The 24876-nt window shown below is 38.8% G+C and overlaps 1 protein-coding gene across 4 annotated transcripts in view; it reads left to right on the forward strand.

The window, feature by feature from the left end:
- The window catches only part of SS18 (SS18 subunit of BAF chromatin remodeling complex), a 62582-nt gene that overhangs the window by 28811 nt on the left and 8895 nt on the right, over window positions 1–24876 (forward strand). For 3 of the 4 annotated variants that reach the window (XM_045006331.1, XM_045006333.1, XM_045006332.1), the window contains exons 5-7: window positions 9047–9268; window positions 21592–21762; window positions 22772–22876. In XM_045006331.1, coding sequence (XP_044862266.1) covers window positions 9047–9268; window positions 21592–21762; window positions 22772–22876 — 498 coding nt within the window. The remainder of the gene's footprint in view (window positions 1–9046; window positions 9269–21591; window positions 21763–22771; window positions 22877–24876) is intronic. The other variant, XM_045006334.1, reaches the window with a different exon arrangement.

The following is a 24876-nucleotide window of genomic DNA, read 5'->3' on the forward strand; positions in this document are numbered from 1 at the left end:
TGAAGTGTTCTCCTACAGACAACACATTTCTCTATCCAATTGCTATCCTTCCCTTCAATAAGGTACAGACACTCCCCGAGTTACGTAAACCCGATGTACGCAAATCCGAGCTTATGGAAAAAGTTCCGTAAGCTAGAAATAGGAGTTTTTTTGTTTTGTTTTTGCATAATGGTCGGAGATACGTTTCTGACTTCGGCAAAATTCAAGTTACCAGGACGTTCCAGAACGGAACACTTGTGTAAGTCAGGGAGCGTCTGTACTTGAGAAAGTAGCCTTTTGTCATCCCTATAATAATTTCTTGTATGATATCTTTGAGTTTTCTTTCAAATGTTAGTTTTACTCTACCACATTGAAACCTATCTCAACCTGTAGTTATTGATGATGTCCTTTTTTCCCCTTGATGCCAGTACAGTCTTAAGCAGTGCTTGATTTTCTTGGAGACGTGATTATGCAGGCCTCTCTGGTTCTGTGTTGTCATGGTCAGACTCCTGCTTACCAAATTATTCTTTCTGGATCTTACTCTGTGCCATGAACCCCTCTTCTATGGAGTCCTGCAAGAGCTTGATTCTGAGTCTCCCATCTTTCCGCTTATCTTCTCTATCTTTAGCCTTACCATCACTACAAAGGTAGCTATTTACAGCACACATCTGACACCTTTAACACTTCATCCTTTCCATTATCTCTGTCTGCCAGATCAAGTAAACTTATGGCTTTGCTTCTTTTGGGTAAGAAGTGCTTCCTTAAACACAACTCCATAAGAACATAACAATGGCCATACAGGTTCAGATCAATGGACTAGTGTCCTGTCTTCTTACAGTGGCTGGTGCCAGATGCTTCAAAGGGAATGAACTGAACAGGGCAACGTATTGAGTGATCCATCCGTTGTCATCTGGCTGTTAGAAGTTAGGGACACTCAGAGCATGGGGTTGAGTCACTGAACATTTTGGCTAATGTCCATTGATGGACCTGTCCTTCATGAATTTATCTAATTCTTTTTGGAGCCCACAAATACTTTTGGCCATCAGAACATCCTCTGGCAATGAGTTCCACATGTGTTGTGTGAGAAAGTATTTCCTTATTTTTGTTTTAAATCTGCTGCCTATTGATTTCATTGGGTGAACCTCATTCTTGTGTTATTTGAAGAGGGGTAAATAACACTTCCTTATCCATTTTCTCCATGCCATTCATGATTTTATAGACCTCAATAATTTCCTCCCTCAGTTGTCTCTTTTCTAAGCTCAACCATCCCATTATTTTAAATTTTATCCTCATATGCAAGCTGTTCCATACCCCTTGTCATGTTTGCTGTCCTTTTCTATGCTTTTTCCAATTCTAATATATATCTTTTTGAGATGGGGTGACCAGAAGTGGATGCAGTATTCAAGGTGTGAGTGTACCATGGCTTTATAAAATGCCAGTTTGATACTTTCTGTCTTTTTATCTATCTCTTACCTAATAATTCCCATAACTGTTAGCTTTTTTTTGCTGCTGCATTTGAGCAGATGTTTTCTCAGAATTATCCATGACTCCAGCAAGATCGCTTTCTTGAATATTACAAGTAATATTAGAACTCATTATTAAGTATGTATAGTTGGGATTATGTTTTCCAATGTGCATTCCTTTTCATTTATCAACATTGAATTTCATCTGCCATTTTGTTGCCCAGTCACCCAGTTTTGTGAGGTCTCTTTGTAACTCTTTGCAGTTTGCTTTGGACTTAACTATCCTGAGTAATTTTGTATTGTCTGCAAAATTTTGCTACCTCTCAATTTACCCCTTTTTCTAGATCATGTATGAATATGTTGAACAGCACTGGTCCCAGTACAGATCCTTGGAGGACCCTGCTATTTACCTCTCTACATTGTGAAGACTGATCATTTATTCGTACTCTTTGTTTCCTGTCTTTTAACTAGTTACTGATCCATGAGAGGACCTTCCTTCTTATCCAATGACTGCTTACTTTGATTAAGAGCCTTTGGTGAGGGACCTTGTCAAAGGCTTTCTGAAAATCTAAGTACACTATATCCACTGGATCACCCTTGTCTACATGTTTGTTGACCTCCTCAAAGAATTCTGATAGACTGGTGAGGCATGGTTTCCCTTTACAAAACCTGTGTTGACTCTTCCCCATCATATCGTGTTAATCCATGTGTCTGATAATTCTGTTCTTTATCATAGTTTCAACCGATTTGCCTGGTACTGAAGTTAGGCTTAATGGCCTGTAATTGCCAGGATCACCTCTGCAGCCTTTAAAAAAAAATTGGCATTACATTAGCTATCTACCAGTCCTCTGGTAGGGAGGCTGATTTAAGCGATAGGTTACATACCACGGTTAGTAGTTGTGCAGTTTCATATTTGAATTCCTTCAAAAATCGTGGGTGAATGCCACCTAGTCCTGGTGATTTATTAATTTGTTCCAAAACCACCTCTATTGACTCCTCATTCTGGGACAGTTCCTCAGGTTTGTCACCTAAAAAGAATGACTCAGGTGTGGGAATCTACCTCACATCCTCTACAGTGAAGACTGATTCATTTAGCTTCTCCACAACAGTCTTGTCTTCCTTGAGTGCTCCTTTAGCACTTTGATTGTCCAGTGGCCCCATTGGTTGTTTAGCAGGCTTCCTGCTTCTGGTGTACTTAAAATTTTGCTGTTAGATTCTGTGTCTTTTGCTGGTTGCTCTTCAAATTATTCTTTGGCCTGCCTAACTATACTTTTGCACTTGACTTGCTAAAGTTTATGTTCCTTTCTATTTTCCTCATTAGTATTTGACTTCCTATTTATAAAGCTGCCCTTTTGTCACTAACCACCTCTTTTTATTCTGCTGTTTAGCCAAGGTGGCTTTTTTTTTGGCCCTCTTACTGTTTTTTTTATTTGGGGCATACATATTGTTTGAACCTCTGTTATGGTGTTTTAGGTAGTTTCCATGCAGCTTGCAAGCATTTCACTCTTGTGATGACTGTTCTTTTAATTTCCGTTTAACTAGCCTCCCCATTTTTATATAGATCACATTTTTTAAATTAAATGCTATTGTGGTGGGTTTCTTTGGTATCCCTTGCCCCAAGGATGTTAAATTTAATTACATTACGTTCACTGTTACTAAGCGGTTGAGCTCTATTCACCTCTTGGACCAGATCCTGTGTGCCACCTAGGATTAAATCAAGACTTGCCTTTCCCCTTGTGGGTCCCAGGGCAAGCTTCTCCAAGAAGCAGTCATTAGTGGTGTCTAGAAATTTTATCTCTGCATCCAGTCCTGAGGTGACAATATGGGGATAGTTGAAATCCCTCATTATTATTGGGTTTTTTTGTTTTTGTAGCCTCTCTACACTCTCTGAGTATTTCACAAGCACTGTCACCATCCTGGTCAGGTGATCAGTACACCTCTACCCCGATACAGCACGACCTGATACAACACAAATTCAGATATAACATGGTAAAGCAGCGCTCCTGGGGGGCAGGGCTGCGCACTCTGGTGGATCAAAGCAAGTTTGATAGAACGCGGTTTCACCTATAATGCGGTAAGATTTTTTGGCTTCCGAGGACAGCGTTATATCGGGGTAGAGGTGTAGTATATTCCTACTGCTATACTCTTATTATTCAAGCATGGAATTTCAATCCAAAGAGATTCTGTGGTACTGTTTGGTTTATTTAAGATATTTACAATATTGATTGTATGCTTTCTTTCACATATTGTGCCACTCCTTCACCAGCACGACTTACTCTGTCATTCCTATATATTTTGTACCCTGGTGTTGATTATCATTGTTCCACCATGTTGCTGTAATGCCTATTATATTAGTATCCTCATTTAATACCAGACTCTCAAGGTCACCCATCTTAATAATTAGGCTTCTAGCATTTGTATACAAGCACTTATAAAATTTGTCAATATTTAGTTGTCTTCTTTCATGTTATGTAATTGAATAGGACTCTCTTTTGTTTGACTGTTTGTCTTCAGTTCTGACCTGTACTTTATCACCTTCTATCCTCGCCTCTTTACTAGGATACAGAGTATCCCCTTTAATAAATCCTCCTCCTTGGGGTGTGTCTGTCTGAACTATGTGCTCTTCTGTGGCTGTCGGATTTCCCCTAGCCTTTAGTTTAAAAACTCCTCCACGATCTTTTCAATTTACCAGCTAGCAATCTGGTTCTGTTTTGTTTTAAGTGGAGCCCATCCTTCCTGAATACCATTCTTTGTTCCCAAAAGGTGCCCCAGTTCCTTTGTCCCTCCTCCCAACACTATGTCTCATCCACACATTGAGACCCTGCAGTACTGCCTGTCTAACTGGCCCTGTGCGTGGAACTGGTGCATTTCAAAGAATGCTACCATGGAAATCCTGGACTTTAATGTCTTCCTTAGCAGTCTAAATTTGGTCTCAAGGACCGCTCTCCTACTTTTCCCTGTGTCATTGGTACCTGCATGTACCACAACCACCTGCTCTTCCCCAGCACTGCACACAAATCTGTCTAGAGGTCTCAAGAGGTCTGCAGCCTTCGCACCTGTCAGGCAATTCACCATGTGGTTCACCCAGTGATCACAAACCCAGCTATCGATATTTCTAATAATTTAATCCCCCATTACTATTACCTGTCTCTTCCAAAAAACAGGGGTTCCTTCCTCTGGAGGGGTAGCCTCTGTGCAATAGGATATCATGACTCCATCTGGAAGGACGGTCCCAACTATAGTTTTGTTTCCCTCTGCTCCAGCTTGATGTTCTCCTTTGGTGAGAATTTCATCCTTCTCAACAGCACACAGGCTATCAGAGTGAGGGTGGGACCACTCTACTGTGTCCCAGAAAGTCTCATCTGTGTACCTCTCTGTCTCCCTTAGCGCCTCCAGTTCAGCCACTGTGAGCTCATGAGTTACTTGCACTGCATGCACACATATGTCCCCTGCCCACAAGGCAGGTAATTATACATGCTGCATTCAGGGCAATAAACTGGATAGCCTCTGCTTTGCTGCTGGACATCTGCCTGCATTATTTTTACTCTTGCAGAGGGTTTTTGTTTTGTTTTTTTGAGGGGGACATTTATTGGCTTAAGTTTAGAGAATGGTCATTAGTTGTATCTGGCTCTCATGCTCCCACTCTAATCTCCCTCGCAAAACTCACCTGTTTGCTAGCTCCTCTGGTCACATAGGAGCTGGCTTTTTAAACTCCTGTTCTCCCTGAGGTATCCCTGGCCCCCTTGTCAGGGGATCCTTAAGGGATTAGGGATCAAAGGAGAGCAGGCTAGAGCTTTGTTAGGAAGCTTTCAGGCCACATGGCACACAGCTCACAGCTCCCCCAAACAGAACACACTACAAACTTCAATCAAGCAGGCACATGGCAATCAAGCAAGCACACAAAAACCACCAACCAGCCAGACAACAAGCTCACCTCAAGGGTGAGTTTCTATATTTCCTTCCCGTTTGCCTTTTTTGTTTGTGTATGATCCTTGACCTTCATTTTTTTCTTATACATCTTGTTGTTTGCAAATCTGCCAATAACTGCTCTGTAACACTGTGTATAACAGTGGTTCTCAAACTTTCTATTTTGTGGACCACTTGAAAATTGCTGAGGGTCTCGGTGGACCACTTAATGATCTTTCCAAATGTTGTTTGTACCATTAGCTAACTATTGTAAAGCACTTTCGATAAAAGCACTATATATAAAAAAACTTAATAATAATTAACTTTTTTTGTTCTACAAATAAAAGCACACAAATCATATTTTAATATCAGTCATCTTACCTTTCTAATGCGATGGATGTGCCCTCTCTCCCCCACGGTGGCAGCCCCCGAGCTGGGGCTGGGAAGGAAGGGGGTCTCTCCCCTTTTCCCCTGCTGCGGCAGCCCCCGAGCTGGGGCTGGGAAGGAGAGGGGTATTTTCCCAGCCACAGAGCTGAGGCTGGGAAGGAAGGCTGTCTCTCCCAGGAAGCCGCAGCCCTGGAACTGGGGAAAGTCGCCTCTTTCTCTGACCGGCACAGCCCTGCACATCCCAAATTCCCCACACCCCGTCTTCTCACCCCACTGCCCCTCCCACCTACCCCCTATTCTTCCCAAGGCCAGTACCTCACCTTACATGTGTGTCTTCTCCAGGGTCCAGGCACCTAATTACTGGAGCCACACCTGCACGGTTTCACTAATTGGGTGGGTGGCCCTTCATTCTCTCATGTGCAGCCACCCAGGCGCGCACCTTAGAGGGAACTATCCGCGGACCACCTGAATGGAGCTCGGAGACTACTGGTGGTCTGTGGACCACAGTTTGAGAACCTCTGGTGTATAACACTGCCTCATCTAAAAATCCTTATCTATGCCTTAGTTTCTTCTGACTTTGAATATTGCAGCTATGTTTCCTTGGCAAAGACCTGGCTCTCCAGACATATAGAATGCTGATGTCAACCATACAGAAAAATACAACCAAATTGCTATGTCTTCATACTGCTCCACTGGTTCTGTGTTTCTTTTAGGATCCATTTCAAAATTGCCTTCTGTTTTATATCCTTTATGCAGCCTATTTCACAATGAAAGCCTTGAGCCTACTTAGCCATGATGTAGCCTATTTATAGACCTATCATTTCTACACTCCCTACTCAGCTTGTGTAGCGTTGGCCTCCCCTCTCTGCCCCATCACATAATCTTGCTACTGGTAGTATGATAGACTTCCTTCCTGTGACGGGTTCCCTGGGGTACAACCTGCAACTGTGGAACTGCTGTGCCTCCTTAACTCTCCAGCCTGGGCTGTCTCTCACAATGCTTTGCTAGTGACAAGCAGCAAACCCCTCCAGGCACCGTTATCACTCAGCCACCAGCATGCAGAGGCACACCAAGCCAATTTGAGTGCTCTCCAAACCACTCATGAGCTATATGCAGAGAAACAGCTAGTCTCCTAAGCTCCCAGCCTTGCACCCCAGAAATATACTGTCTTGCACTGCTCAAGACCTTCACTGAACAGTGTAAACTTATTAATTAATTTGCCACTTCATCAAAGGAAAATGGACATGCCACCAGCCTTTGTAACCTGAGCAGATTCCCCAAGCACTTTAGACAAACTCCCTGGTAAAGATAAAATATTAAAATAATTTTTTTAACTACAGAAAGATAGATTTTAAGTGTTTATAAGTGGTAAGCATAAAGGTAAGAGATAGTTACCTTAAGAAAATAAAAAGTAAACACGCAGTCTAAATCCTGAACTTTTAGACTAAACCAGAGGTGAATCAAACAGCTTTTCTCACCCCACTGGATGTTGCAGGTAGGTTATAGTTCTTAATACACAGACTGACTTTCCTTCTCAGCCTGGGACCAGTCTCCTCAGTTCAAGTCTTTGTCTTCCCAGCATTCTTGTTGCCTTCGGCGTAAGTGGGGGAGGAAAGAGGTAATCGCTTGATGCCACTGCCCCTTATTTTATACCCTCAGTCCATGTGCCTGGAAAATACTGGCCCAAATATGTCCTGGTGGGCCTTGCTGAGTCACAGAGTTGAGCAGTCCACCTGGTGTGGTCTTTTGCAACTGAGTCATAGAGTTGAGCAATCCCCATTGTGTAGTGCTAACTCAGCTCTGTTACAGAATTGTAAATCTCTTGTTTACAACTCTCCTGCTGATCAATGGTTGTTTAACATCTTCCTGTGTGTGGGTCACTCCCTTTGTTGTCACTGGAGAACTAGCAATGGGCGACTCCCAAACTCTCAACATATTTCAATAACAACCATACAGAAAAATCTCATAATATTATACACACTAACAATATACTTATTTTGACAGAACAATGGGTTTCAGCAGATCATGACCTTTCATGTAGTATCTTACATGTCATGCTTTGTATGAAATATTACAACCATATACGAATTATGAATATGAGGGTTATAGGGGCTACTTTTAGGTACCGCATGTCATACAGTACTTCCCTCTTAGGATACCTGTCATTTACGTAAACCTTCCTGATTTCACTACCTTTTCAACCCTCATATCTGATTAGAAAATTTTCTCCCTTACCTGTTTTTCTCTCTCTGCTTTTATTTTTTTCATTTTAACTTTATAACTGTATTATCTAATACTGTGTAAAGTTTTTGGGGATAAAGCCTATATGAAAAAAGCTGTACAAAATAAAATTGTATTCCACTGCCACGCAGAGAGACAAAAAAAAAATCCTTTTATAGAAGCAATTTCCAGTTACAAAAAATAAATATTTAGAATGTGAACAGCTGATATTCAGATTGGGAGAAAAGGGACTTTAATTCACATCTCCCAGCTAAAAGAATAGGTAAACTGATCAGATGGTGTCCTATCAAGCAGTCATGTTTATACTCTTTTTAAAATATCCATTGAGAGTGGGTATAATCAAGAGATCAATCAAACTCCAACCTGTCTTGCCAGGAAGGGAGGAGTAAAGAGTGAAGAGGTATAACTGGCCATATGGGTGTGTGACCAGGTTGTTCATCCTTTGGGTCTTCATTGGGAGAAATGGTGAGAGGTTAACTGTTTTTTTCTGTAATCTGTAAATATATTTGTAAGCTTTTGGCTGTGTAGTTGATGTTAGAACCTAATGTTAAATATGCTTATAATCATGTGTTTTGTGTGTGTGTGTGTGTGTTTCTTTGCACTGTCTGAAGGTCAGTACTTGTTATTATTTCCCAAGTATTAAATACCAGTTTCAAAAGAATATCTAGGTTAACTAGTCTGAATAAATTAAAATCTGTATAGCCACGCTCTTGAACCTAGAGATCCTACTGTTGCACTGATCAATAAGGGGTGTGTTGAAATCAAGGTGTATGTGAGCTAAGTGCTAAAAGGGCTAGCTTTGCACAGAGTATGGATTTAAGAAAGGCTGAATGATCATTTGCAACTTTTATTTTAAAAGTTTCAGCTAATATATGAGATAATGTAAAGTCACAGTGGAGCTAAACTTAATGACAATTGCAAACTCTGTTTTATGATTTAATCAGGTCAACAAATCATAAGCCAACCTGCTGATTTAATAAATGTACATAATATAATTAGTGTTGTGACTGAGTGTGACTGCTGTTGATTGTTTAATGGTACTTAACATAACATGTTTTTTCTCTCCAAAGGACCTAACCATATGCCTATGCAAGGACCTGGGCCTAATCAACTCAGTATGACAAACAGTTCCATGAACATGCCTTCAAGTAGCCATGGGTCCATGGGCGGTTATAATCACTCAGTGCCATCTTCACAAAGCATGCCAGTGCAGAATCAGATGACTCTGAGCCAAGGACAGCCCATGGGCAACTATGGCCCCAGACCAAACATAAACATGCAACCAAACCAAGGTAAATGAAATTTAATTCCTATTAATTGGGGGTCAGCTAGAAAACGAGGCCTCTTATGTAAGCCTTTAAAGGTGGAAAAAAGCCTTTATTCCAAGTTAAAGTGTTTCCTTCTCTAAATATATTTATCTTTATGTCCCTAACGATCTTTGGGTGGGATCCATGAGGGGACTTAGGTGTAGCAGTGCTGAGCACCACAGCACCTAATAGGCACCTAGAAAATCATTAGAACCGCTGGAGTCCACAAAGCTTGAGTTAGGCACAAAGACTCCCTATACAATGAATGTGGAGAAATAGGTACCTAAGAACATGATCCCCAAAAGCCAGCATACTAGCTGAGGAACTGCCTAAGCTAGCCCATGGGAGATGCTGTCCAGAGGGGTGTATGCTAAGCGCCTCTCCTTTCTTGGAGATAGGCGCCTGAGTGGGAGAAGTCATTTGAACTGGGTCGATCATCTCTCAGTTGAGTGCCCTAACTGCTAGGCTGTGGAAATAGTCTGATATATGCGTGTCCCTCAATCTCTCTTGTTGAAGTTGGTCCACTTTAATGAAACAGTTGAATAGTTAAATATTAATTGGGCTAGAGATAGAGTTAGAATGATTCTATATCAGTGGTTCCCAAACTGGGGTGTTCACGAAATGTTACAGGGGGTTCTCAGGGAAAAAAATCCCTAATGGCGGACAGAGCTGTTCCTAGGGACCCCAGGCAGCATGGGGTCAGCAGCCTGGAGCCCCTGGACTTCCAAGAGTGAAGCAGATCAAAGCAAGCATATCTATCACACTGAGGAGATTTAAACTTCAAGACTCCTTATATGAAATGGAAAGGGAGGTGGATATTTCTTGCTGTTTTTAAAATTATTATGAAGAACAAGTTTAAGCTTTGTTGTAATGTATGTTGTTTGCCTGGACTGCTCAAGACCTGAATGCATGTGTAGGAGGAACTCTTTGAGTTGGCTTCTTAAATACCTTCATGCTGTTTCACATCTGATACTCCTTGATGAAACATAGGAGCCTTGTTTTATAACAGGCTTATTTAAAGTGATACAAGTTACGAAAGTGAGATCTTGAAAGAGTTTTCATAATATAATATAAATATTGTAATGATAAATAATAATTAATCATAAATAAAGTGTAATAAGCATGTCATAAAACAAATTTTATATTTCTAAGATCACTGCTTTTTATAATTTATACTCAGGTAAAGGAGAAAACCCCTGGAAATATTCATTTTTAGGAGGAGGTTTGCAAGACTTGACATTTTAGTGAAAGGGGTTTATGGGTTGTTAAAGTTTGGGAAACACTGCTCTATATCCTAGTGGTTAGAGTACTCACTTGAGAGGTGGCCAATCCCTGTTTGAATTCCTTCACCCCTTCAGGAGGATGGGGACTTGAACTGGGGGCTCTCCCACATCTTGGGTGAATACCCTATCCACTCGGCTAAAGGTTATGAGGGAGGTCCTCCTTTTCTTTCTCTCCCTCTTTTCCCCCAGGCTATATTATGTGAACTAGCCTGAGGGGGCTGATCCAGTAGATGTGCTCAGATGCTATCTAATGAATAGGGCTCCTATATTAAGCTTAGGTGGCTGAATGCCTGTCTTTCTCGTTTGTGAATTATTCTGGTTCTTGGATGGGAGACAGGCATCTGGTTGCCTAGAGTGGGCAGTTGTGGAGGAGATAGGTGCCCAGGAGTGAGGCTGCAGTTTGCATGTCCAGAGGCAAAAGCTTTTAAGTACCCTATGAAGTTAGACAGCAGCTGAGCTGGAGTTTTCTGGATTGCAGTGGTGCCTAAAAATGGGCATTAGGCACCTAAGTACCTTTGTGGATCCCACCCTTTGTTTCTTTTCTCCTGTGTTTCAGTCACTTCAGCGTTTTCAGTCATTGGGCCCCATTCAGACACAGTGTGAACCACTGGAAATAATCTGTTTTTTGCCAGATCTGAAGGGAACCTATGTCTGTTTTGTAGTGTTATTTATTAATGAAACATTCTGCATTTGGTGAAGATGGTGATATAAAAGAGTTACTACTTTGCTGTATGTATCTCTTGTAGAAATTTACCATGGTAAAACAATACATTTTTCTTTTTAAGTACTGACACACAAGTCACTCTTCAATCTTATGGATAAATGGAGTAATTAAGATTAGATAGTCCCAATAAATATTTATAGGAGACTATCTAATCTTATGTATCCATATGTATCCCTGTTCTGTATCACACATATGTTTTTAATTTGGAATACCTGTTCCTTTTGTATTAGTAATAGAATTTCAGTGCCAGATACAAATCTGTTTTACATAGTATTTTCTGATGATGTCTTTATGCATAAAGTAACAATTCAGAACGGATTCTGTGTCTAAGATATTTATCCAGAATAAACAGCAGAGATGCTCTGTCCTGTTGACAGTGTGGTCCTTGTGTTAGTGCCAAGTACACTGCAGTGTAAAAATATGATACTACCACAATGGTCAGAACTATTTACTTGTTTCTATGCTATGTATTCACACAAATGCTCTTAACAGACAGGCAGAACACCACTTGCTCATTGTGAAGTCTTGCTGCATTTGATTTGAATATGCTGTCCTCTAAAAGCCAAACTATGGAATCCAAAATGTAAATCCTGTAATTAGAACATGTTTGAACTCTATCTACTATCTGGATTGTACTGCAAATAAGTCAACTAAAGAATACATGTGCGGCTGCCTTTACTACTGCTATGAGAGAATTTTTTTTTTATTTTGGAAGGCTCTCTCTTTGGTCACTAATATGCACAATACTATAGTGTGAATTGAGATTGAGTTTTGCTCTCCAATAGTGTCTTTTGTTCCATGTTTTGTTGCACATCTGGCTGTTGTCTGTGAAGGAATACTTTTTCTTTTTATTAGGTCAGGTAGAGGTTCAAATCAACAGGAAGATCCAGTCAGCGTTAGTACAGAAGACAGTCCAACCACTAGTTTGGTTACTGTTAGCAAAAGCAAGAAAACTGATGATTCTGAGATTAGCCACAGTTGTAGTTACACAGCTCTAAGAAATCTGGTAGTTAAGAAAAAGTACAGTAGACACACGTCTGTGATTGCAAATCAGAGCAAATATACCTCTGGCTGTAAATTGGTAAATTTTGTGTGTTTATTAGGCTGTGGGTCCTGGAGCATTTTTTATAATATTTGTGAATTTTTTTTTAGAAAAGTATTGGACATACTGCAGTTGAGGTTTACCTTAATTATGAAGACTTGATTCTTAATAAGTGAAGTAAATGATGTAGGTAGAAGTAAATTCAAGGAAAGAATTAAACTTAATATCTGTGCAAAAATCAGTTTATTTTGTAAGTAATTGATCTACTTTAAACATAGGGAATTAGTGATTCACCTATTTCAAAGTAGTGTACTTAATATTTCTTCATAGTATTCTTCGTACTATAATACTTTCCCAATACGTTTACCCCCCCCATCAAACTTGGAAATTGATCATTAGAAACTGCAAAAACAATTGTAGATTTGTTAAGACTGTAAAAGAATTACACCGCTACCCTGCTATAACGTGACCCGATGTAACACGGGTTCGCATATAGCGCGGTAGCAGAAGGGCTGCGGCGGTGCTTTAAAGGGTCCAGGGCTCCGGCTGCTGCGGGGAGCCCAGGGCCCTTTAAATCACGGCTGGAGCCCTGCTGCTGCTACCCCAGGGCTGCGGCAGCGGGGCTCTGCCGGCGATTTAAAGGGCCTGGGACTCCTCGCGGCCGGAGCCCCGGGCTCTTTAAATCACCGCTGCAGCCCTGCCACCGCTACCCCGATATAACAGCGTTTCACTTATAAAGCGGTAGGGATTTTTGGCTCCCCACAACCGTGTTATATCGGGGTAGCGGTGTATTTGAAACAATAAGTTAATAAGAAGTTGTGGCAATTCGATGGAATAGATTACGCTTTTTAAATTGATTGCTGAAGCAGCTGATATAGTAGTTCCATTACTGAACAAATATCAGTACTTTAATGGGTTTTCAAAGAGGGGATGGAGCAGCATCTAAACAAATCATTACTTTGCTTCACTGTGGAGCAGGAACTGTTGCTGAGACAATTATATTGGTGCCACTGGTAACACTGCTAGTGTCACACAGCTGGCCATGGAACTCTCTAGACAGTTAATGTTGATTTTTGTTAACTCTTGGAAAATTGGGGAAGTTACGGAAGATTGGAAGAAAGCAAATGTTATGACAATATTTAAAAAGAGTAAATGGGATGACTTTGGTTAATTATAGGCCTGTCACCCTGACATTGATCCCAGGCAGCATAACGGAACAGCTAATATGGGATTCGATTAATAAAGAATTAAAAGAGGGAAATATAATTAATGCCAATCAACATGGGTTTATGGAAAACAGATCCTGTCTAATTAACTCGGTATATTTTTTTGATGAGATTACAAGTTTGGTTGATAAAGTAATAGTAATGATGGAATATACTTAGATTTTGACTTTGTACCACACAACATTATGATTAAAAAACTAGAAATGATCAACAAGGCACACATTAATTGAATTTTAAACTGTCTGACAGCTCTCAAAATGTAATTGTAAACAGGGAATCATCAAGCAGGTGTGTTTCCAGAGGATTCCTTCAGGGAGCAGTTCTGGGCCCTATGCCGTTTAACATTTTTGTCAGTGACCTTGAAGAAAACATAAAATCATCACTGATGTAGTTTGCAGATTATACAAAGATTTGGGGGAATGGTAAAAAAATGAAGAGGACATGTCACTGATACAAAGCAATCTGGATTGTGTGTTAAGCTGGGCACAAGTAAACAATGTATGCTTTTTAATATGGCCAAATGTAAAGTTACACATCTAGGAACAAAGAAAGTAGGCCATACTTACAGGATGGAGGCTCTGTCAGCTGAACAGGAGCTCCCAGTGCAATGCTTTGATCAAAAGAGCTAATTCAATTTGTGAAGTAGGAGTATGGAGGTTATATTACCTCTGTTTTTGGCATCAGTGCAACTACTACTGGAATACTGTGTTCGTTTCTGATGTCCACAGTTCAAGAAGGATATTGATAAACTGATGCGGGTTCAGAGAAGAGCCATAAGAATGAGTAAAGGGTTAGAAAACATGCCTTATAAAGATAGACTTAAGGCGCTCAATCTATTAACAAAGAGAAGGTTAAGGAGTGACTTGATCACATTTGATACCTGCATGGGGAAATTTTCTTCAGTCTAGCAGACAAAGTTATAACAAGATCCAGTGTCTGGAAGTTGAAGGTACCCAAATTCAGACAGGAAATAAGGCACACATTTTTAAGAGTGAGGATAAAAAACGATCAGAACAACTTATCAAGGGTTGTGATGGATTCTTTATTACCGGCAACTTTAAGATCAAGATTGGATGTTTTTCAAAAGATAAACACTAGTTCAAACAGGGATTAAAACAGGGGACTTGTGTGGCTTGTGTTATGCAGGAGGTCAGACTAGATTATCACAATGGTCTCCTCTGGCTGTGGAATCTATGAAATAGAGCACCCAAAACTAGTGGATATTTTTTACTTTAATCACTCCGTGCCTCTGTTCCCTACTATCTGCAAAATGGAGATAATAATACTATCTCACCTCAGGGATGTTGTGAAAATAAACTCATTAACGTTTGTGATATAGTTCGATACTATAGTGATGTGTGCCATAGCAAAGCCGATGAAGAAATTAATAGTTCAGTCTTTAGAGCAGGGTTTGAATAATGTGATGGAAATAAGGCATAAGGCACACACTGAACAATGATGATAAAATATTATGGTATAGCTGCTTGTTCAATGAGTACTGTCCATCCTGTGCACTGAATGAGGCAGTGAGTGGTCTTGTGGAAAAATTTATGTGATCATGTAATTAAAGACTATCAGAATGCATATGCTCAGGGGCTAAATTAAGGCTGCATATAGATAACCTTTAATTATGGCACTTGCTAACTTTTGAGTGCTGAATCTGCAACATTAATGTTCTTTTAACATATTTTTTGTGTGTATGCAGTTACTAGTATGAGGTCATACAGAAGTTATCATTTGAGTCTGATGGTATTAGTAGGAAAGGAATGAAAACACTTTTTAGTATGGCAAAAAGTCCAATAATGTGATTTGTTATCAGTATCTACTGTATTAATCATTGACTTGCACTAGTTTATAAGACACCTGTTGAAGGAATGTCGTGTATGAAAATCTAGAGCCTTCACAAGATTGTTTTACAAGGTCAGTCCTGTTACAACTGAAAATTTTAGTCTTCTTGGGTTGTGGAAAATGAATGTTAAACAATAAGATCCACAGGTGACTCTCATAATGAAGGTGTTGTACCACTCTGAGAAAACAGCAAGGAATATTAGCCAACCTTTATGAAGAATATGGGAATGTAAGGTGGCTAAGCGAATGTGGAACAAAACCCCTTTGTCTCCCTTTTTTTTTTGTATACAATCCTACAAGTTTATTGGTACAGTATATTGAATAAGATTTCTGCCATTTTTAAGAAGACATTTTTGCTATCTGGAGACTTTTGCAAGCAGAATTTTTCAACAAACTGAAGTCTCTATTTACTTAGAAAGGACTCCTTATGTAGATTGAATAGAATTTTTCACATCTGCATTATGGTGACAAACTATAGAACTCAAATACTTTGATTAAAAAAAAAAAGGCCAAAATAAATAACACAGCCTTCTCAGGAATCCTGTTTTTCATGTCACTCTGCAGATCACTGTGGTAGACCCCATTCCCCTGCCTGAGCTGAGCTGAGAGCCAAGTATCTCTGACTCACCAGTCTCCATGTACTAAACATTAGACACATGTTGCCTGCCCAATTAAACAGCAGAACTATAGCTCTGGATGTCATGTTTGCCTTGCCAGTTGTTGAGGACTGTTTGCTGAACCTGATGGTAAGATTTTAAAGACATTTTAATTTATTTAAATATATAAAATACCCTTCCAGATTTCTGGCTAATGTACAGTAGTTACAAACAAATACGTAAGGGATCACAAACACCACTGACTCCACTGAAGCAAACTTCTCCCTTTCTGTCTACCCCAAAACCCTAAACAGCACTGTCCTACCCAATCAGTAAAAGACTGAAAGGTTAAATGAACCTAACATAGGGTGCTGATTGTCACACAATTCAGGCACTAGGGAAGAAGTGATTTCCATTGTTGAGGACCCTTCACTCTGAATGCCCTGCTACCAGCCCCTTCCCATTTAAACACAGGGCTGTTAGTCTGAACACCTCTGCTGATTGCAATTGCCATCGTGTAACACACAAGGAAAGGCAGTCTCAAATATAACCAAGACCCAACCATTTGGAATTCATAAGTAAAAAAACCCCAACACCTTAAACTTATGCATTGCATTCTGTACTAACTTCAATTTCATATGGTTTTAAAGAGTAGCTACCTATAGGAATCATACCTTGAAGAAACAAAGGCATGGCTGATTGTGAACAGAGTCTGCTTTCAACAGATGCCACATTCTACTTGTCAAGTGCAAAGCTTTAAATACTTGAACTGCTTTGAATTAGAAATATTAAGTGTTTTGCCCATCTGGCAAATTATTGTTTTTATCTCGTCAATGTCCTATAAAAAATGAGGACGCCTAGAAACTTCAAATCTAGTTTGGAAGGTGAAGGCCTTGTAAAGCGGTAGTTCCTTCTGCTATTTTTCAATTAGTGGTACATATTGGAAAGATATTTCTGGTGTATTAGGAATAGCAAATTGCTCCCTTGACATGTTACAAGGCTTTTGAGATCGTGCTGAAGAATCTTTTAAGTTTCCCCTGTAACATTAGCAAGGCTTGCAAAAAGTATGAAGTTTTGTCTGTTTATCATTTGCCTGGGCTTCCAGACACCTGTGGAGTTTCTAAGCTGCAAAGATCCTAGAAGACATTAGCAGTTAAGCGTGTGCTTCATTGGAGTTTCTAAATGCTGCAGCAGCTCCTGCAGAGTTACTGTGGTGTAGGAATTCTTATCACCAGATAAGGTAGAAAAAGTTTGCCGAATGTCACGTTGTTTCTAGACATGCACTCTGTGTTTCATATAATGCCCTGGGTACACTGGCCAGAACTATGACATCTGGGATCACTTTCTGATGGTATTCTTGGCATAGGTTAGTGGTTTTCAGCTTGTGGTCTGCAAACCTTTGAAGATCTGCAGACTATGTCTAAGGGGTCCATGAAAGGTGACTATGCAAATAAAGTTTCATGGACCACAGGTTGAATTTCAAAAGAAGTTCTCCATTCAAAATTTTTTAGGGGTCCGCAAATGAATAGAGGTTGAAAACCACTGGCATAAGTCATCTGGCCTTCCTATTAAAGCTCAAGCTCAAAGGTGAAAGATCTGCCCTTTAATAACAGGTTTATTGAGCAGCAAAACCTATTAAATTCTGGAGATGGAAGAGACTACATCTTGCAGCATGGGCTTTGGGTTTCACCTAGTGGTGTCGTCTTTTTGGGTCCAAAGACAGTTCGCTTCATCTGGTTCCTCTTTCCCTTACCTCTCCTCCAGCAGTCTCAACCATGTCAGCAGCTATTGTATTCTTGTCATATTGTACCCTCTCACTTTGACATCTAAGATCCAGTGGAAGACAAAACCGTGAGGAGACACTTTAAACAGTCGAATTTTTCTATCGCTTGTTCATCCTCAGTACCCACCTGGCCTCAGATTTGTTAGGTTGTCCTGGAGCACACTTCCAGTCTGCATTTACCTTACTCTTCATTTTTCCAATATGTTTTAAGATTAGTCTGTCAGTTCCTATGGGCATGGCATGGAATTACCACTAATCATTGGCTGTTGGAGATAATCCGGTTCAGATATGCAATCTAATTCCATTCCATTCTGACTTCCATCTCTCCCTTCCCCCATTTCCTCTCAGATCCATGTAATGAGATATTGCTCAGAGCAGAGATGGGTTCCTTTTCAAAGATGGGAGCCATAGAAAACTTGCCAAAGTAGTGTAGAGAGGGAGAGGCTTCTAATAAGACTATTTCTAATTCCAAAAATAAAGAGAGACCACCGTTGTTTTGCTATGGACCTAAGGAAATTGAACAGTTCAGTAAAAAGTTCAAATGCTACATGCTGACTGGTTTCCATCATCCAATCCCTTTCCCTTCAAAACTGGTTTGGAGCTGTCAGCCTAAAAGGTGCATGCTTTCACATGACTTTCAGACTGATTCACCAAAATTATCTGTGCTCTTTCATGAGACACACAATTCTACCAATTAAAATTATTTTCCTTCAGCCTTTCTTTAGCACCAGGAATTCACACCAAACATCTGGTCATGGAGACAACATGCATACAAGTATTCCTCTTGCATCAGGGAATACTTATAGATGCATTTCTGGATGATTGCTGTATGAAAGACAGCCTGCAAAGATCAGCGTGATTTTCTTCACCCAGAGGAATCTTGTGGCCTCTTCCATGAAGTAACCTCTTATCTACAACTATAGATGAGACCATTGCAGCATTGGGTGATGACTGCATCTTTAACTATTCCTTCAGAAATTCTCAAGTCTTCCTATAGTTGAGAATTAAAGTATAACATACTAAAGGAACTCAAGCTTCTATCTCTGTCAGCAATAGTCCTTACAGACATCCCCATTCTAGGCTTCTCTTCCAAAATGAACAATTCACAGTCATTGGAATATGTTCTAGAGCTGATGGGCTGTAAATAAATCATCAATAACAATAGCCAAAAAATAAAAAAACTAAAAAAACCCATCAAAAAGGGAGTCCTGTCATCTAATATTTTAGTTTGTTTTTGTGTGGAGTGGGGGTTGTGTTTTTGTTATAGTCTTATTCAGTTTTGTATCCTGACTAAGTATGAAACTAAATATGGCATAAAACTGTAACTGAAAAACAAACAAAAAACCACTACTGGACCCCACCCTCCAACCCTTTTAAAAAACAAACAAACAAAAAAACTATACCTACCCAACCCGCTGCATGAAACGGTTCCATTCTGAAAACTGATAGAACTCATGACTCACCTTCTTGGTGCCATTCTCATAAAGGAGACCTGGACCAAACTGGAAAGAAGCCAAGTGCTCTGCTGTTAATATTATAGACAGTTAGGCTGATGCAGAGTAGTGGATTCTTATTGTGGCTTTACAAAGCATTAATGAAGTTCTAATTTAAAAAGCAAATAGAAAACCTCTACATTGCACCATGGGGAGCCAACACATTTTATCACATTGTATTGTGACTAATATTAATATTGTTAATTAACAAGCTTTCCTGAGATCTAGGAATATTATGGCAACTAGTTTTTGTTTTTTCAAGACTGTGTTCTTGTTCTCAGTACATTCAGACAGAGCTGTAGTGAATTGGAATGGTCTGAATTATCCAATTGTTCAGAAAATCCAGAATATGAAATATAATTTCAGTTAAGTGAAAATAATTTCAGCATCTTCATTTTAATGCTTTTATTCAGTACTTTAAAATTGGAACACAGAAATTGTCATACTAGAGAACAGAAGCAGGATTTTGAATTCCATGATCTTAATTAATGGTCTATATTTATCTTCAAAAGAAAATGCAGAACATCTCTGTTTTCTCCATAATGCATCTTTTTTGCCTCCTCTTGTTGAAAACTTTTTGGCAACCTCCCCCAGTAACACACTTAGAATAGCCTCCCTCTTACTAGTGCTCTTAATTAATTTAATTACAGTTTGTTTAAACTAAACTGAAGTCTGGCCACTTCTGAATGAGAGCATACATACAGGGGTTTAATGCACTGTGCAATCACACCTTCAGTTAATTTGATTTAACTTTCCTGAATGTTACCATGTAATATTCCTCTTATAAGTCCATCCTCAAAATTGGCTGCTTTTAGCTAGTTTTACGCCATTAAGTTTCTGCTATGATACTATCTGTTCCTAATTTACCTGACCATTTAAAAAAAAGAAAAGAAAAAATTGGTTTGTAATAGTTTAAGTTTTGATTTGTTACGCTGTTTTAAAGGATTTTAATACAGATCAGGATTTAGAAAAGAAAAAGAAACAGACATACAAACAGTTTAGCACCTTGTTGGACTTTTCTTGCCCTAATGATCTTAATAGCGGAATAACGTAGATTCTTCACATTTTACATCTTGTTAAGATTTAGTGAAATCTGGTACCTTAACCTTCCTGTGATGACACCATGAAGGGAGAAGGGATTCTAATATTTCTTTAAAAAGTAGTTGAATCTAATCTGTAATCATAATCATATGGTTATTGCCAGCACAGGGCAAAGTTAAGGTTGTTTGAATGCTGTTATAAATTTAGCCTTAACTCTGAATTTCCTGAGTTTATAATGCTTTGTTTTAGGATAATTAAAATTATTTTTATTATTTATTTGTATTGTGGTAGTGCCTTGGTGGCCCAGTTGTGGACTAGAACCCCATTGTGCTAGACATGTGACCAAAATACTATCTTGACACTAGACAGCTTTTAATCTAAGTAACATGCATTTTAAAAAATTACCATAATAACTGATGTGTAATTCCAACCTTAACTGCAGTGTAGTTTTAATCTGAGAATATTGTTGTAGGAACAAAGTGACCTCTGTAGTTACAGTTTTATAAAATCACGAATGGTGTGGAGAAAGTGAATAAGGAAGTGTATTTACCTCTTCACTTAACACAAGAACCAGAGGTCACCCAATGAAATTAATAGGCAGCAAGTTTAAAACAAACAAAAGGAAGTACTTCACACAATGCACAGTCAACCTGTGGAACTCGTTGCCAAGGAGTGTTATGAAGGCCAGAGCTATAACTGGATTAAAAAAAGAATTAAATAAGTTCATGAAGGGTAGATCCATGAATTTCAAGGATGCCTCCTCATGCTCTGGGTGTCCCTAGCCTCTAACTGCCAGACGCTGGGACTGGACTATGGGATGGATTACATGATGATTGCCCTGATCTATTCATTCCCTTTGAAGCATCTGGCATTGGCCAGTGTCAGAAGACAAGATATTGGGCTAGATGGACCTTTGGTCTGATCCAGTATGGAAATAGAGTGTAAATGGTTCCATTAACTTTGAGCATGAGGAAAATAGGAATGAAAAATACAGTATACCCATTGTTTTGTTTTTTTTAAAAAGCCGCAACACCTTCTTGCAACCATCTTCATCTTTTTGGAGAAGTTCTGTGCTGTAAATTGGTGACTGAATTGGTTACCCCAACTTGCATAGGTCCAGAATTAAGCAATGCTTGATGGTACTGCTTTTGACATATCTGTGTGGATTTGGTTATTAATAGTTTAAGATTTGATTTGTTATGCGTTTTAAAGGATTTTAATCCAGATCACAATTTAGAAAAGACATTATAGTTGGGTTTTTTTCTTCTACAGGTCCAATGATGCACCAGCAGCCACCTCCTTCCCAGCAATATAATATGCCACAGGGAGGTGGGCAACATTACCAGGGACAGCAGCCACCAATAGGAATGATGGGCCAAGTTAACCAAGGAAATCACATGATGGGTCAGAGACAGATTCCTCCATATAGGCCACCACAGCAAGGTAAGACTCTATATTGAACTTCTCAGATTAGTTTAAATAACCATCTTGGAAATTTTTGTAAATAGTTTTTTGTCTACATCATATTTGAACCAAATTGCTATGTGCACAATTTCAGATTTCTTTGTCTCCAGCATATTTTTTCCTCCTTCTTAAAGGTAGCTCTTGCAGCAGAAAAGCTACTAGCTTGGACATGAATTTTGAGATTTATCTCTCTTTTGTTTCAAGCTCATTTCTGAATAAAAAGGGTGTCCAAAAAGTTTACACCCCAGAGAACCTGCTGTATGAAGTAGAATTCAGTTTGTTGTCACAAAAGTTTGATACGTATGGAAAATAATTAAATAACCCATTTGGTTCTAAAATTGCTCAACCACTAGAGGAAAGTGAGAGAAAATAGAATTATATTCCACAATCTTGTAATTTTTTTCTTAACTGTAGTCCTTTTAAAAAAGATAGTCTGTATTTTTCTTGATGCATAGCTTAGTGCTGTTGCTGTTTTACATGTGTTCTTAAAATGAACTCTGAGCTAGATTCACATACAGTAGAACCTCAGAGTTACGAACTGACCAGTCAATCACACACCTCATTTGGAACCGGAAGTACACAATCAGACAGCAGCAGAGGCAAAGACAGTACAGTACTGCGTTAAACATAAACTATTAAAAAATAAAGGGAAAGCAGCATTTTTCTTCTGCATAGTAAAGTTTCAAAGCTGTATTAAGTCAATGTTCAGTTGTAAATGTTTGAAAGAACAAACCATAATGTTTTGTTCAGAGTTGTGAGCATTTCAGAGTTACGAACAGCCTCCATTCTTGAGGTGTTCGTAACTCTGAGGTTCTACTGTATGGAGTCTAGTGCAGCCGAACAAGTAGATTAAATATGTTGTCTGAAATGCAACAGGGTGGGTGGGGAGTACATTTGAGAAATATTTCTCATACTAAAACCAGAAATTAGCAAGCTTGTTAACAGAGAAGACAAGATACTTACGTATTGACTGGTTGTGGTTTTTCAGGCCCACCACAGCAGTACTCAGGCCAGGAAGACTATTATGGGGACCAATACAGTCATGGTGGACAAGGTCCTCCAGAAGGCATGAACCAGCAATATTACCCTGATGGTAATCTCTCATAATGTTAACTTTCCCATTTTCTATACCTGCCCAATATCAATGTAGAGAGCTACTCAAAAACTATAGAATGGGGTGAAAATAGTTAGTAATTGATCACCATAACAGATCTTGTATTTATAAAAGCTTCTAAATTCAGAATTGTTACTATAATTTAAGATGCTAAAGAGAACTAATTTTACAACTTGCTCAAAGTACATCATTTGTAATACTTCTACTTTGACATCCTAATATTGGCTTTCATATTCTATAATGAGAATCCTCTCATTTAGCTACAAGTATGGAGGGTTCTTCAGTGTATGTAGAACAACTGATCTGAATTAAAGCAGTCATGTTATACATCTGCTTTATGATACTGTATGTGTAGAAAGAGACTGAGTAATATATTCTTTTTATAGCTAGTATACAGAAATAAAAAAACTTGCTTATAAGCATAATGTTTTGTTTTTTTTATGATTGTTCTTATTCTATAACATAATTTATTTTTGATTTTAAGAACAAATTGCACTTGTTTTGTTGCTGCTGTGGTGTGGGCCTTAAGCATACATACTGTTTGATAAAGGCATAAGATAGTTCCAGCCCTGAGGAGCTTGTTTGTTGAAAGGCATGGTCCTGTGGAATTCCCTCAGTGCTCTCAGGATCAGACTCTAAATTAATATTACACAAATCAGTCCTTTTTCCTCTTTGAAGTAAGAGATCTGTATATAGTGTATTTGAACAAGGAGAATGAGGATTATGCTATAAATTAGAAGATGGGGTTCCTTTTTTAATTTGTTTTGGTTTTGCTGAGGGAGAGGTTGGGTGAACAAACTGATTTTGTGGAAAAATACTGGCTGACTCATAGCTATTGTGATAGCCTGCTTGCCACTTAATGATGTGTTTTGTGAAGTCCAAGGAACATGGTAATAGTAACAATTTAAAAAACATTCATAGCTCAACAACCCCCAAATCCTATCAACATTTCAGAGCAAAATTTGTAAATACTTATTGAAATGAATTATTTATTTGAATTTAAAGTTTTAATTTTTTTAAATCAATATTTTAGCTAGGCCTAAAGCTATTATAGATAGGCGTAGGCATCTGATTTTCATTTGTGTACATTCAAAGCTATTTCACAAGCTATGTTAAATCATAACATACAGTCTTAATTCTGAAACTTATATTGTGTTATACAGATGACCTCATTTACTCTGTACAAAAAAAAAAGTTAGCTGTATGACTTTCATAATTTTCAAATAGTTAAAGGTAATTCATGCATTTAATGCATACAATTGAACATTATCAATTAAAATTATATGGCAGTTTAGATGAATTTACAAAGATCCACCATATTCTGTTAACTTCGGCAAGTATTGTTAAACAGCAGTGGATATGTTAAAATAATAATCTATAAAATATAAACTAATAATAATGTAGGAGCATCAGAGTCAGTTTTTAAGACGTTTGGGTCTAGTTCTTCATTTGTACCAAAGACCATTTATTTTTAGAACTTCTTGCTCTCTGCCTTATTTAGGCACTTTCATAAAATTTGTGCTCAAATTTTAACAAAATGAAAGCTTGTTCTCATGACTTGAGTTTCACAAGAGGACACTATGATGTAGTACATTTTAGTAATCTGCAGGAGAAATATATTGGGTCTTAAAACAACAAACAGGTAGGCTATTTTTCTCATGTTTTGGTTTCTAAGCCAGAGGGGCCCATAGCCTCTGAAATTGAAGCTTCTTTTTTAATGATTGTGCTGATGAATGAGATTCTCCAGGGAAAATGTCTTAAGATTGTTAGGAATGATGTTTGTGGGGGGAAAAATCAGCCTTGAGAAGTTTTTCCTTTGACACTTCAGAGCAGAATTTACTACAAAAATATGTGATTCATAACTTCATTGAGCTTTGTTATATTTCACACTGCTTTTAGCATATGCTTTTGAATTGGAGATCAGCCGAACAGGTGTTTGACAAAGTATGATAATTGCTTCCTTTGTTCATTCTAATTTA

This window comes from Mauremys mutica, chromosome 2, assembly GCF_020497125.1.
Source record: "Mauremys mutica isolate MM-2020 ecotype Southern chromosome 2, ASM2049712v1, whole genome shotgun sequence".
In the NCBI taxonomy this organism is placed as follows: domain Eukaryota; kingdom Metazoa; phylum Chordata; order Testudines; family Geoemydidae; genus Mauremys; species Mauremys mutica.